This window comes from Notothenia rossii (genome assembly GCF_949606895.1).
Source record: "Notothenia rossii genome assembly, chromosome: 7".
NCBI classification, from domain to species: Eukaryota; Metazoa; Chordata; class Actinopteri; order Perciformes; family Nototheniidae; genus Notothenia; species Notothenia rossii.
This window is the reverse complement of record NC_136905.1, coordinates 79,091,648-79,107,691: the sequence shown is the minus strand read 5'-3', so window position 1 is coordinate 79,107,691 and position 16,044 is coordinate 79,091,648. Positions and strand designations below refer to the sequence as shown.

The 16,044-nt window shown below is 41.5% G+C and overlaps 1 protein-coding gene across 1 annotated transcript in view; it reads right to left on the bottom strand.

The window, feature by feature from the left end:
* sptb (spectrin, beta, erythrocytic) overlaps positions 1-16,044 on the bottom strand; it is a 57,682-nt gene that overhangs the window by 25,891 nt on the left and 15,747 nt on the right. The window contains 15 exon segments of the mRNA XM_079641244.1: positions 1,062-1,264; positions 2,243-3,002; positions 3,477-3,614; positions 3,796-4,666; positions 5,205-5,355; positions 5,434-5,736; positions 7,073-7,231; positions 9,693-9,810; positions 10,385-10,572; positions 10,654-10,766; positions 10,886-11,001; positions 11,148-11,228; positions 12,514-12,611; positions 14,528-14,701; positions 14,817-14,968. Of these exon segments, the coding sequence (XP_079497370.1) occupies positions 1,062-1,264; positions 2,243-3,002; positions 3,477-3,614; positions 3,796-4,666; positions 5,205-5,355; positions 5,434-5,736; positions 7,073-7,231; positions 9,693-9,810; positions 10,385-10,572; positions 10,654-10,766; positions 10,886-11,001; positions 11,148-11,228; positions 12,514-12,611; positions 14,528-14,701; positions 14,817-14,968 (3,625 nt within the window).

Below are 16,044 nucleotides of genomic sequence, written 5' to 3'. Positions count from 1 at the left end.
ACAGTGTAAACCTAATGAAATGTAAACTGCTGTATTCTGAAAATGTCATGTCAACGGTTTGACTGATTAGATCAAATCCCTGGAGTGACCTTTGAATGTGTGTGAGTGATCAACAGATGTTTTTGGCAAGAGGGTTTTATGACACGACAGGAAGGATGAAGGGAAGGAAGCTAGGATAAGGTGTTATCTGTATCCCTTTTGCTCTGTATGGAGTGATGGTTTTGTATACTGTGTCTGAGGGGTATCTGTATATCCCATTGTCTCGTATGGAGTGATGGTTTTGCATACAGTGCCAGGGGGTATCAGCTGGCCTAACCAAATATGGTTTGTAATGTAACTAAGCTTTGATGTCCTCCTACAAAGGAGAGACTGTCATACTTGCAAGTATAAAAGATCCTTATTGCTTTTAATACGAATATTGTGTTGCTGTACGTTTGTTACCTTACCGATTATTCTCTCGAGACCACAGCTGATTTTAAAGCTGCTACGACACTACTGAAGATACTAAGTATTTTGGCATAAATAAAAAGATTGTTATCATTTTAAAAGGCATCATTTTAATGGTATCCGAGAGTAAAAGTAGTATTTTTCTAGTTGCTTTTTAATGAACTATGGGCATATGCTAGGTAAATACATGTGTCTTTTGGCAATAGACATTTAAGGAAAAATAAATAAACAAAAACAACTAATAAGAGTGATTAATAATAGTAAATAAACATTGGTTTAAGGTCCAGGCAATTTTTTGTGATATGTTTGAATGAGGCTACTGTATGCGTATTATGTATATAGATATTTATAGAAATTAGATTAATGATATGATCACTTGAGAGATTGCTCTTAGCAGTTTCACTTTGCTCTAAGTAGGAGTAATTCATCTGATTAATGTGTCTTGGTGCTCACACTCAGCAAAGTGTTTTTACTCTTAACTAAAGAGCATTCAGTCAAGGGGGATTTTTGAAATGTTTGTTAAATATAGACAACAATTTCTACTGACCAAAACCAGTTTGAAAAGTTACACTGCGGAAAAGAAACAAACAGAAAACAGAAAAACCGCTACTGACCTGTCTCGGATTGAGTCAGTTTTATCCTGCACTTTCCCAGAGTACAGGTTCCTGCTGTCCACCAGCCGCTGGCCGCCCTGCAGAGCGCCGTCTACCTTGTCCTCGTTGGCCTCCATGGTGCTCACAAAGTCCTCATGCTTCTTCAGAGCCTTCTCTGCCCCAGCAGACGTGTCAGCCTTGTCTATGTGGGCCAATGTGTACTCCTGAACACGAAGTAGAGAAAGAAAAAGACCAAACACCCTTGAGACATACGACCGGCTGTGAGGTAACTGACCATGCTGCATTCCTGCATACCACATCTTTTAAATACCTCTACCTGTAATTACCTGCATCACTAACCCCATCACAAAAAGGCTAACCCCCACCAAATGAGACCAAGGACTCTTCAAAAGACTGACCATTTTGAGTTATAATCTTAAATGGTTTATCTTAACTTAAATGTTATTGACAACTTTTGAAAAACATGTAATTCAATAACAGTTACTAATCAGAAGGTGGGTTTAATTACAAATGGGTTGCATCAAAATAAATTATTTTTGTAGTACATACTTTAACATTCATTCTGTTACCGCAGATCAATAAATACGATGGGACCAATAAGAGTGCAACACCATCAAAGTGATGTCTCCCAGGTTACGCTCGAATAGTCAATTTTGCTTAGGACGGTTGCTTATGGATTGAAATGACCACGAAAGTATGGAAATGACAGCAATGATAATCTCTTTATAATCTCCTTTAGCTGAGGATACACTGGACGATCCTCGATGAAAGGAAACGTGACACAAGATTTGGTCGTTCACGAAAACAACCGATCGTGACTGAGTATCATATAAGTTGCAGTGCTTATTAGCATTTTACAACTTATACCATAACTTGCCAAAGTGATTATAAATATGTTTTGAACTTCCAACATTATATTAAATCAAAAGGAAAGATATGAATGTTATGTTTATTACGGTAACATTATCAAATAAGGGCAACATTTAACAGTGTTTACTACGTTTTGTAGGGTTGACAGACACTACCTATATTTGCCTTCTTGAATCAGAAAAAGGGCTTCAACAGAATAGGATGTAATAAGTAAGACTACTTTGATTAATCTTAAAGAATTGCATTTTGTAAAACATTATTAAAAGGGTCACTAGTAATATGTAACCCCCTCTCAACACAGAGTACAGTACCTGGTTGTTGAGGATGGCCTCTACAGCCTTGCAGTCCCTCATGAACTGCTGGAAGCCCAGACCCTGGTCCAGGAAACCTTTCCGGTTGTCCCACATCTTCTGCAGCTCGACCCACCCTCGGTCCAGCCCGTTGAGCCTCTGCTCCAGCTGCTGGTACTGAGGATCGTCCTCCTGGCCCTGGGTGACCTGTGTCCCGGTGTCCCTCACTTGGTGATAGTCCTCCTCGTGGTTGTTGATGTCTTCTCGCACAGCGTCGTGAAGGCTGAGCTGCTCCTCGGCCTCCGGCAGCGTGGCGGGACTTTCCTCTGAAGCCACAGACTTCTGGGTCTTGAAAAGCCAGGACTGGAAGTCGTCCATGTCTTGGAGGAAGGTCTGTAACTTGCTGACCTCACCCAAAGAGTCCTCTCTGTCTTTCAGAGTCTTTCTCAGCGCGTCCCAGGCTGCGTCCAGCTCCCCTCTGCGGGCCAGGATGTCTCCAGCGCTCTCCGGGTGATCTTTAGCCAGCTGGTCGGCCTCGTTCCTCAGGAAGGTGAGCTTGTTTTCGATGGCAGCCAGATCTCTCTCCATGCCGAACAGCTTCCTCTGGATGGTCATGACGGCTGCCAGGTCGTTGCCCAGGTCCACCGTGGACTCGATCACCCGAGTCTTGTCTTTGATCCAGGACTCTGTCTCGTCACACTCCAGCCCGTAGTTGTTCAGACTAGCGGCAGAATCCACTTTCCTCTTCTTGTCCTCCACCATGGCCTTGAAGGCCTCCCACCTGAAAAACAGGTATTTAATGGGCCTTTGCACTTTAATCTGATTTTAGGGTATGTTTTAAACCCTGCCATGAGCCCTTCAAATACCCTCATGACAATTACAATCTAAATACAAATAATAACCTAAAAATATAATGTACATTTGTATTAATTTTAGGAAACGTGGCAAATCCCGTGGACGGACAGCTTAATTTACTGTAAAATCAAGAAAGTTAATAAAATAATGTAATTTTTTTATTATAATTGGAAACTTTTTGTTGAGTTGTAAAATGTACTGTAGAAAGTAAATATTATATTATATACTACTTCTTCAAGATAACTAAGGAATTCTATAAAATAAGCTGTTGCCAAGAAATAATCACATTGTATAAGAACCCTTTTTGTAATTCATATCAGGTGTGACATTGAAAGACTGCTTGGAAATGCTGATACAAAACTAAAAGACTATAAAATATATGAAAATATATTCAAAGCACCTCTTATTCAGTCGCATCTGACATTCCTTGACCTCTCTGGTGCGAGGGTGTCTGCTGTCCTCGAGCTGTTTCACGGCTTGATTCACGTCATCAACTCTCGACTGAACATTTGCCATATCTTGAGCAAGAATGCTCAACCTGAAAACGAGAACAATGTAGATTAGAATAAACAAAGTGCAATGCACAAACTATGATACCAGACATGAAAAACATATATGCTTTGTATTAGTTTTTGTCAACATTCATTTGGTAGAACTATTTTTTCCAGAATCAAATCAAATTAAGACATTCAGGAAATTATAATAAATGTTTTGTGTACCTATTCTGTACTACTTCCAGATCCTCCAGTTTCTTAGGCACTTCCAAACCCACCAACCACGTCTCCTTCTGCCCCATCCACAGCTCGCAGGCGTCTGTCTCACTGAAGATGGTGTACAGGGACATGGCTTCATCCAGCTTCTTCTGCCTCAGGTCGGCCAGAGACATGAGCTCCATGAACAGGTCCTTAATGTCCTTCAGGCGTCTCTGAATGTCCGGCGTGTTCTGCAGCTCCTCCGGCAGCGCGTTGGCCTGTTTGGACAGAGCATCTATGGTGGCTCCGTTCTTTATCGTCTCATTCTTCAGGTCCCTGTGCTTCTTCAGCAGCCTCTGGGTGGTGTACTCGTCGTGGCCCACGTCGTCACTGCTCATCTGCCTCTTGGCACCCAGCAGCCAGGCCTTGAGTTCATCTGCGTCTCCCTGAAACTGGAAGAACCTCTGGGTGTCCTGGAGGTTCTGTTTCCGGAACGCAGCCAGCTCCTCCAGCTGCTGCCACTGCCTCTTGATGTCGTCCATGCGTTCTTGGACCTTCGGGGAGCCGTAGTGCTCGGCCTCGATCATCTTCTGTCCTTCGGCCTGGACCTGGTCCAGGTTTGCACGGCGGGCCCCGAGCTCGTCCTCGAAGGCGCTGTGTTTGCTCTGCAGCACCAGCACACTCGTCAGGTCCTTGCCGTAATCCAGGGAGGAGAAGAGGTGCTCCTTCTCTCGGATCCAGCTCTCCAGCTCCGCCGTCTCCCACAGGAAGTTCCAGAAGAGGCGGGACTGCTCCAAGCGAGCCCTCCGCTGGGCCGCCAGCGCACAGAGCTCCTGGTAGCACAGGTCCAGGTGCTGCACCCTGTCCCGGATCACCTGAGGATCACACGGCTTGTAGCCTGGGGGGGAAATGAAAGTCAATATAAACATTACATATATTCAATATGTTATCTACTGAACCAATTTTAACCTTATATAAGTTTGTCAAACGTAGTAGCCTTTCTAAAATAAGAAAACATATATACTGATTGCACCTAATGTACTTTGAATGCAGGTGTTAAAAACATTATTTTATTGGATAACATGTAAGTACTTTTCAAACAGGATTCAAATCACTAATACATATATAATAATAATAATAATAATAATAATAATAATAATAATAATAATGATATGAGCATTGGTTGAAACGTTTTGATACCAGTGCCAGTATGACACCTGATTGTTTGCAATGAAATCAAAGCAATTTATGAACTTTGACAAAATGTATGTTAACAACAACATTCAAAGGATTTGATGATATATATTTTGTCTTACCAAATGCAAAAGAAAGATTTTTTCAGGTGCTGAATACTTAATATGTGTGCTGAAGAAGGTCTTTTTAGTGTCCTCATCTCTAAAAACAGTAGAAAGGGTCTGATGAGCCCCTGCACTTACTGTCTCCGTTGGCGAACTGAAGAGCCGCAGCGCCGGCCTTCTGCACTCGGTTTGCCTGCAGAGTGATGTCGTTCTCCAGCAGAGCGTGTTTCTGCAACAGGTCTTCCACTTCCAGCAGGTGTTTCCCAAAGTCAGGAGACAGAAGGCGGGCCTAGAGAGAGAAGGCAGACATCTGATCAGTTTGGAGTCTATAGAATACATGTCATTAGGTGATGATGATCATGATTACCTTCATGTCGTCCATCCAGCTGATGATGTACAGCATCTCCTGGAAGATCCTCTGCAGCATCAGGTTCTTCTCCAGACGCGCCCTGCGAGCCTTCAGCAGCTCCTGCAGGTAGTCCCACATGCGCAGGATGTTGTCTTTCCGCACGTCGATGCGTTTGGCGTCGTTGTACCTCCCAGACTCCAGCTCCTTGGAGATGTTCACCAGGACCTTAACACGCTCCTCATACGCAGCGATATCCGTCTCAATGGCATCGTGCTTCTTCTTCGCTGCCTCCACTGCTGGCAGGTCATAACCAAAGTTATCCTGAGGAGAGGAGAGGAGAGGGGCTCAGAGAACAAGAAACCTTGTGGTTTGTTAGATAAACCCTCGGATACATCTCTAAACTTCAAGATTAAAAAGTTGCAGGTACGTTGAGCTAATAATACTTTCCTCATGTAAAAGGGGAGTATTAATAATTTGCTGTGTTGCTACTTTTACTTTTAGGTGCTAGTTTTCAAATAAAAAAACTAAAGGTGACCTATCATGCAAAATGCACTTTTGTACGTCTTTTATTCATGAATATGTGTCCCCGGTGTTCCAGGGAACTCACCAAGTGTCAGAAAACACAACCCTCTCTATTTACCTCCATACCCAAATCTCTTAAAAAGGGGCTGCAACGGACCTGATACAGACTGATACAGATTTGAACACTTCTATGACGTCACAGAAGTGGCGCTACGGCTATTGGGCCAACTCCACTAATCAGGAGGAGACAGCCACGGACATTGCCGTTCAAAAGCGCTGGAGACGCTGTAGTACATATGCCAGGCCTGTAGATGGTGCTGTTCTCACAGAATCAGCCCATGCAAAGACAGTGTTAAACTGAGCGAAATGAGGAATGGCTAAAATGCATGATCTGTTTGGTATTTTGAAAAATGAAAAGTATAAATATGCCTTATATAGGTATGGTCCTACACTATATTATTCAAATATAGCATGATGGGTCCACTTTAAGTTTACATTTAATGCAGAGCATGCACGCCTGAGCTCTAATGAGTATCCTGTCTCATTAAACTTAATTCAAACTCAGCATTGTTTAGATCCATGTTGACTAGCTTGCTGTCTTCTTCTGCACTGCCTTTTCTGGCCCATTGCAGTGTCATTTGGTGCATTACTGCCAACTGTAGGTCAGTCTTATACTGTTAAACAACTGGCAGGACATATCAGGCATGTCCATCCTCCTCTGCGTGCACAAAGTAAGCAGATTTATGACACAGGTCTACCAGAGGTCAAAAACTACAAAAGAAACCTAAAAGTAAAGGATTAAAATACTTCTACAACAACATCAAAAATTATGTTCTTTAAATTCCTCTGACTAACTTTCTGCGGAAGAAAGTTCTTTTTTTTACTTGTCACCTTTTATTTGGTGCCATATCTCCTTTTTTTAAAGGCTGTCTGTTGAATCATCAATAGTCATGTGCATACAACCTGCTGTGTCATTCAATGAATGAAAATACTGTAAAACTCTGCACTCTTATACATGTACAGTCATGGTATATAATCAGATGGTCTAATTGAGATCTTCTTTAAGATTCCCCTCATAATAAATATCTTATAATAAGATTAAATGATACCATAGTGTAGTTTGTGGATGTGTTACCTGAGCCACCAGCCTCTGGTTCTCCAGCAGCCAGGTCTCCCTCATGGCCGCCTTCCTGTCGAATCTCCTGGCCTTCTGCTCCAGCTTCTCCTGTCGGATCAGCTCGTCTCTCAGGACGCGCTCCCGCTCGTGCTCCGCCCCCTCCAGACGCTCCCAGCCCTGCAGGCAGATCAGGAGAGGATGTTTGTTGATGTTTGTAGTTTAGGTGGTAAAAGTAACTTTATTTGTTAACTTTTATGAAATTCTTTGCTTGAGCTCCTTTTATCCCATCGATAAATATGTTAGAGGATCGGTCAGTCACAAAACAACTCCTGAAGGTGGTTGGTATTTCAGTTTTAAGTTCAACAATACTGTATGTTAATGTTTGATGATCCAATTGCATAAGAGGGCCGTAACTAAAGATGTTTTTAGTGTGGTTATTTTATTGGTCATTGCCTTAATTATTGTATTGTTTATAGCAGGCATCCTCAAAGTCCGGACTCCGGTCCGGATCCGGACCGAACGACAACTGTCTCTGGACTCTGAGCGAAATTATACTTTTCATATGTATTATCTGTATTATCTGTGTTATTTTTGAGACAACGCAACGAGTCAAAATTCTCCGTTGTGTACAAACAGCGCTCTATCTGTCTGTCTGTCTGTCTGTCTGTGTGTGTCTGTGTGTGTCTGTCAACGCATTGGTCCAATCACATTCAGCATCCCATCAGCGTTTTTTCCCCCCCACCAACAGTCTGCGAATCAGAGGCACAGTAGGGCGGGTCTTCACGGAATGCGGGTGGGAAAAATGTGTGTTTAAAAAAAAATAAGTCAGAGCGAGAGTTAACAGCTCATCTAGTTGCATCTGTACTGTAGCTAGCAGCCTAGTTTCACCTACCTGGGACCCCGGGGCGGCATGGCGTGGCAACTGCCACCCTAAAAATAGGCCTTGCCACCCCAGCTGCCACCCCAGTTGGCAGCTTTGTTTTGAAAGAAAAGTTGTGGCTCATCAGACATTTATGAGAGAACGTCTCTAATGTCCGAGTGCAAGTGAATGCAGCACAAGACACACGTCTTGTAACGCACGTCAACCCATGGCGCGAGCGTTGAAATATGATTGGCGGCGATTTCATTTGAACGGTACGGCGCAAAACGAGAAGCATTCGGACCATAGACTGATTCGGACCCAAGTACTGAAGGAATGAGTTATTTGCGGTCTACAATGACAGAGAAGAGACTGTCAAGTTTGGCTGTACTCAGCATTGAATCAAAACGCACTAAAGCTTTGGATCTTTGGAGGCGTTTTGCTGAACAAAATGGTAATCGCCGCATTCAGCTGTAATAGACATGATGCTCTGTTCACAGGATGAGCATACAAAACTGTTAAGATGATGACCTTACGTGTTTTTTCTTTGTGGGGGTCTTTCCCCCAAAAACTGTTCTAAGTCCTGAGAAAGTCAAATAAGACGGTGTGTAAAACTACACTGCCCAGTCAAAAAAAAGTGACCACTAGGCCAGTAGGTAAGGACTTTCCACTGGATAATAACTGAAGTATAAAATAATGCATGACTGAAGTGATGGAGACCATGTTTGAAGGCAAACAAAAAGAGGAAATAACAGGTCAAATAAAGCAAATCCCCCTCTCAGATTCCACAGCAACCAGAAGAACATACATACTGGCTGGTGATTTGATTAATCAGCTTTGTGATGGAATACAAAATGCACAGTGCATTTCCTTAGCTGTGGATGAGTCCACTGGCACCACTGACAATGCTCAGTTGCTGGTGTTTGTGAGTTTTTATGATGAGGCAAAGGGGGAGTTTGTTGAAGATGTGTTGGGCCTGACGAACCTCAGTGGACACACAAGGGGGCAAGACACTTATAAAGCAATGATGGGAATGCTGGATGAAAGAGGGTGCGGCTGCCTTTATTCATAACTGTGCAGCTCTGCGACTCTGAGGGATCAAGCACAGACGCAATAACAATGAAAACTGCTGCATACAGATTATTTTTGTTTTTGCAACCTCGTGTTAAGAATCTTGTTGCAATTTTTTTAAATGTTGAATGACCGTAATAATCGGACCTTTGTCTTATTAAAAACTTTTTTTTGGACCTTTAACATTTGTATTTGAGTACCCCTGGTTTATAGTGTGTTTGGTCTGTGAAATGTCAAGCTAATTGTAAAAAACGCCTGCTTCAAAGAGCCCATGTTTTTGTTTTTTTACAGTTTACTGAGTTGCAGTATAACGAGTATAATTCAATTCATTTGTGGTTTAATTGTTGCCTCTGAACTGGCATCTGCCGAGTGAATGCATTGTGACCCGTTGTGTATGCTTGGACTTCAAAACACTGACTTTATGCTGGTCAAAAGAGAGACACTCTTTATATGAAGTCATCTGGTTGGTTAGTCAATATGTTCATAATTAATAAGTTAATAAAATGTATCTTTCTGAAAAAAAGCTTTTGATTTATGTCTTATCATGTTGAATTTGATAATAAACTGAATATATTTAAGGTTGGTTGGCCAAAACAAGCTTTGTGAAGGCTATTTTTCCTGATATTCCATGGCCCAAATGATGCCTCACTTGATAGATAAATTAATAATAAGATTCATCAGATTAAGAAGACACATGATCCGTCTCACCCTGTTGATATCAGCCACCAGGGCTCCCTCTTTAGGCGTGTACACCCTCTGTTTGTTGGCTCTCATTCGACTCTGGATGGTGAACAGCAGAACCTCCAGGTTCCCCTTCTCCTGGAACCTGAAAGAGAACAAACACAATTTGAAGGAATTGGATTACACTGAATACGGAAATTACAATATGTATTCTAATATGAAATTATAGTTATTTTTAAGATCAATATATAGTTGATTTCCATTCATTTTAACTGTACATTTATGTTGGATTTTTATGTAGATAGAGGCCTTACCACAAACATATCAAACAAAAGAAAATATTAGATAATATACTAAATGTAAGCCTTAACCCCAGCCAGTGCGTTTAGGCAAAACTGCTAAAAAGGTGTTCCTCTGCTGTATCAGTTTGGTATTCCATGCGCTATGTGAAAAATATAAGAATTTATTAAAGAAAAGATCCGGTCAATTTTAAGTTTGGGTTTGATTTTTTATATGATTATTTCCAGCTTCTCAGAGGTTGTGTTGAAAATTGATGTTTTTAAGTTTGTTCTTGATTGCTATTGTTATGATATTTAATTAATTGTGCAGAATATCATAAAGGTGAGTTTTGCAGATTAAAGGACACTGGGAAAACAGAATGCATTGGGATTTAAACAGACCAGTGTGATGTAATGGGAAGGTGTGTTGGCTCCACTCACTTGGGCGGCTTCTCCACCGTGCGGTAGGTGTTGAAGGCCTGGAGCTGCTGCTGGACTCCCGTCAGAGAGTTGGCGAGTTTCCGGTTGTTCAGCACGATGATGGTCTGCTCGATCCACGTCAGCAGGTCTGAGGACAGCGTCTCGTATTTATCAATCGTCTTCTCTGTCTCGATGGCGTGATCCAGAACCTGAAGAAGGACATAAAAGCTCATCAGGGAACATACCAACATTAACAAATTCATCATAAGTGTGTCATCTTTCCATCCCACCTTTCCAACTCTCTTTCCCTCGACAGCGAGCTGCTTCATCTTGGAGAAGTAGTGGTAAAATGCAACGACGTACGTGATGATGGACTTTTCATCTGGGTTCTCTGTGAACACATCTACAAAACAAACGGCAGACGAGTCAGTCACAGCCAAGCCAGACACCATCTCTACTCCTGAGGTCTTTTTTTCCACCAGGCTTAAAGCTCATAAACAATAGCCTCCGTCAGTCACTCGCCTTCAGGGTCCAACAGTTTGTGCACACCAAGCTGCTGCTCTGCCACGTTGAAGGCGCTCTGGAGGTTGTGCGACGGGTTTGACCTTTTCAGTTTGTTAAAGTCCACCAAATCTGGCCTGAGAGAGAAATATGGAGAGAGTAAAAGAGGAACATGAGACAGGGAAGGAGCAGAATGAGGACGAGAGACACTGAGCAGACGGTTTCCTGAGTGTTTACATGTCAGAGCTGGTGAGAGTGGATTCAGCCATTCATCTCTCCTTACCGGTGTTTGTGTATGAGAGCGTTGAAGGCCATGCCGTCTTTCCAGCTGGTGGTGAAGTTTCTGATGTTGACATTGGGATATCTGTAAAACAACGGACAGGAGGCTTCATTAACTGGGACATAAGGGACATAGCTGAGAAGCTCCTGCTTTAAATCAACATCTGGGAACTGCTTTATAAACATGTGACAATATGAGGCTCATGTTTCTGCAGCTTCAGACCTGAGCAGACCAGTGGCACTTTGTAATCTGCTCAAAATATCACAAAATGTAGAGGAATGATCTTGAAATAGGACAAATCATGACACAGCGAAAAACCGTAAAGACATTTTGGGAAATTAGATTATTTGCTTTTTAAATGAGAAGGTCAAAACCTCTCTTATGTCTGTAGCGGGAAGATTTGTCTTTTTGCAATCTCATTTTCAACAATAAAAATGTGAATACTGAAAATAGGAAGTCATTTTATTTATAGAGGCTAAGTCCCTCCCCTTCCGGTGTGACTCATGGGGCCTTATTATGGAAAAAGTTTGTATTGAAGTCAATGGAGAGAGAAAGGTTATCTTTTGATCCCGTTTGAATTGTGCCACGAATTACACATATGATGTTTGTCAATCTTAAAAAATAATTTCCATGTCAAAAAAGTCACAGTTTGTCGTAAAACTGTTGAGATATAAGACTATGAAAAATACGCTATTAGAAAGACTACAAATCCCAGAGTCCCGGTCCCGCATGCTGGCTCTTACGGAACCGACTAACTCCCCTTGTGTGTATGTACGGCTCTCAACGTGCCCAGACTTGAAGTGATTTTCACCTCTTTTAATACTTTCCGCCTCATTCTGAAAGAAAGAAGTGAAATGTGCCAACGTGACGGCCGCCTTGGTGTGTGGTGCGAGACGAGAGATGTAGTTCTTTGAGCGGTTTCACACAAAAAATGTCACTATTTTACGACACATTTCTTTTTGTTTGACTTGTAAAATGATCTTTTAAATTGACAAACATATTATGTGTAATTCGTTGCAGAATTCAAACGGGATCAAAAGATAATCTTTCTCTCTCCATTGACTTCAATGCAAACTTTTCAGAAATAAGGTCCCATAGAACACTTTTCAGGATACTCAGAGGTGCTTTATATAACAAATTAAATATATAAAAAATAACCTAGAAATCAAAACAATATATGTGTGGAGTTACACAGGACGTAGAATAAAATATTAAAAGTTTTAAAAAATGTTTCGAGTTTGAAGACACGTGAAACAATTTTCTAACCACAAAAAGATTTACAGATGTTCGGATTAATGGATTTCCAAACTAATTCCCAAAAGATATTAACAACAGCTTAGCGATGGTAAAGTTTAAACATCCCACTTACTCCTTCGTCTTCATCTGACACCACAGAAGAAGAGCGTCCTTGGCTGAGCGCGTCTCCTTCTGGTCCGCCTGGCCCGTTTCCACAACAATGTCCTGGATCTGATTAAAAACAACACACACAGCTGCATGATAAATAATGAAACGTAACTAATGACTGCGAGCTTCGCGATCAAACAAGAACAATGCACAGCAGAGAACAAACCCTCAGTGGTAGCAACATGTCGCTAATAGGATGGGAAACATTTTGGCACAAAAAAACTTGGAAATACATAATTTATTACAGCTCACAGAGATACTAGGAGGTTTTTGTTTGTGTACAATCTCATGAGGTATATCATCGGTGTTATTAGCCATTTATATTCTGTTAATAGAAGGATGGTTCGTCATTATTGAAGTCCCTATTTCCTCACACAGTGGGCCAGTAATTAGAGCATTGGCTGATCTGACAGACCCTGAGAGACGACTAAATTTAGCCAGCTTTGGTCCTCCGTGGTTTATACAGACTGAAAAGATACTGCAGGACTGAGTGTTTCATTTTGTTTGAAAAAAGCCTGAATACTGCAGGAGGCCATATTGTTTGAAGTAACATGTCTAAAAATAACAGTGTTGCTGTCAAATTAAAAATAAATAGCCTATATGCCCTTCCAGGAAGTTAAAATAGTCAAACAGACGTGTTCTGATGTTTCGATGTGCTTCTTATAATTCTTCTTATAATGTTTTGAACCTGAATTCGAGTAAAGAGACAAAAACATCCCGAGGCTGCACGATGCTTCTGTGCTGCACGCCCAAATAACACTAATCAGTTCTTTAGAGACTTGTCTATAAAACAGCAAGTTGTAACCTAAAGGCAAATACATGTTATTTACATAACTATCTACTGTATGTTTCCATAGTAAAGTGAGACCAGAACTGACATGGTAACACAGATTAATAATTAGAAGAACGTTGAACCAGATTGTAACTGAGGTAAAGAAAATAATTATTTGGTCTCTATTTCTAAAGCGTAACATGTTTGGGCAAACATGTGTTGGAAAGAAAATATCCTGTCTTTCCTCGAGTCAATATTTCTTGATACAAATAGGTTCCTTCTGCAAGGTAAGTTGGCAAATGTAGTTTTATTTGGCTTGTGCAGTAACAAACTATGTATTGACTCCTAATCTATTGACTCATACTTACCTAATATGTGCATATAGACAACAATACCCATAAGGCACATTCACACTAAGTACTTTTCCCAATAGTCCCCGGCCGGAAGTCCCTGGAGTTGGGGACTGGCTTCAGTAGAAGCTGCTGGGATTGGGAGTCTTCCCAGCAGCTTTTACTGAGACCTTCCAAGTAAATCGCCAGAAGCGACAGGGGACATTACAGGGACATTCTCCCTGGAGTAACTAAGGACTAAGTGCCTTACTCAAGGGCACACTAGTGGTGGTGTTCCAGGCGGGATTTGAACTCACAACCTTCCGAACTTCAGCCCACCTCACTATCAATTAGACCACCACTATCCCTTTTGTGTTGCCATACACGCACTGGACATTAGCATTATTAGCATTAGCGCTGCTAATGCTAATAATGCTAATGTGAGCAAATAAAATGGCGGCTTCACAAAAACTTTTCAGAGTTTGGTTTGCAATTCGCCCAGCCAATCAGAAATTGAAACTTTTTTCTCACCAAGAAAGTCCCACCTCTCTAGCAGGGACTAAAAAGGGGTGAAAAGATTCGCAAAAAAAAGTTCTAGTTCCAGATCTTTTTGGTGTGAACGCAAAATCCCACGAACATTCGGAACTATTCCTGGGAAAAGTACTCCGGTGTGAAAGCGCCTATAGACTTACAGTATCTGTATGTTATCGGAAATATTGCTTTACTATAACACACAACCTGAAATCAATGCACTTCATTTTATGATATGACTCAACATTACACACACGTGTCATGCAGTGTTTTTAAATCAGCAAAAAGTATAAAAATGTGATATATGATAAATGTGAGCACTCAGCGTGGCCGATGTCTCATTTTACCTGGAAGCGAAGGATGATGGTCCAGATGAGGCCGAGGATGAGGCGATGGTTGCCGTCGACGATGTCGTGGGAGCCCATGTTCTCCAGGTGGACCCTCTGCTCTTTGAGGAACTGCAGAGCCTTGTCCACGTTCTCCAGGCAGTGGATACGCATCCGGCCCTTAGTGGGTTTTGGCTATAGACAAAAAAATAAACAGAGTTAGAGAAAGAGCGTTAAAAAGCGACAGAGAGATAATGCAAAGGGTTAAAAGGAGAGACAAGTATGAAAAGGTAACGAGGGAGCTTCTTACCAGCCGTTCCCCGGACAGCACCTCCAGCAGTTTGATGAGCATGCGTCCGTCTCGCAGGTCCAGGTAGAGGTCAGAGATTCGACAGCCGACCCGGGACAGGATGGAGTTGACCCATTTAGTGAAGGTCTTCTTCTGAACCGCCTCGCGCTCATCTGACAGGAAAGCAAAGTTGAAGAGAGAACATGAGCTGCATGAATAATGAAATAACTTCACATCTAAGAAGCAGCACCACTTCAGATGGCGGAGATGAAGTCCTGCCAAAGGGCTCTTCTGATGAAGTAGAATCTGCTCTGAACACAGCCAAGTCGTACTGCTTTAATTAATCTCAAGTGCAGAGTTAAGCTTTGTGTTTATGAATGTTACTGAGAAAATGCAGCCTGGGCTAACTCAGTTATGTATTTTGGCTAGTCAGCTTTGTCTGCAGCAAAACATGACATCATCATTTTCTACCAGCCTATTAGATCAAAAATATAGTTTACATAACCAAGGACCAAGAGTGAGACAATGGGCCCTGGACATTTAAACGCAGGAGCAGAAATAGACCGACGACTGACTTTTATTTCTGTGACTGCAGCGTACAATAAAAAACAGATCAGTTTCCAAACGTAATCACATTGTTTCAACAAAATAACATTTATATTAGAGCAAAAAACAAGATGTGAGGGAGAGACTTGAGAGGATGTAGAATGCAAATCAATGCGGTTCGCCATTCATTTACCAATGTGTCATTTGTGTCAGTTCAACAACGTATTCAATATAGACATATAGACCCAGGAATGTAACAGCAACATGAGAGAGGAACATACAAGGGCAAGACAAAAGGAAAGAAAAATAAAAACAGGAAAAACCAGGTGGAAATAAATTAAAGCTTGGGGATGGGAACATATCACACCGCAAAGGGCGTTAAATATTTGAGTTTCATTACGTTTTAAGAGTTAAATGAGAGAGGAAAGAGTAATCTTTTAAATAACATACATTTTATTTAGAACATAACTATGTATTCTTGTATTAACAGGGGTTCAGATAGTTACCAGCAACTTGTGAGCATAAATGTATTTAGTTTGCGCCACAGCAGATCAACACTGACACACTGGCTTCAACACACTTCACAGTATTATAGGAATCATCCATTAAAGAACACATGAGATGTAACCTGTATTTTCATATCTTCAGGTACTGTAGCCTCAGTATGCTGTGCAGCTGTTATACTATATAAAGAAATACATTA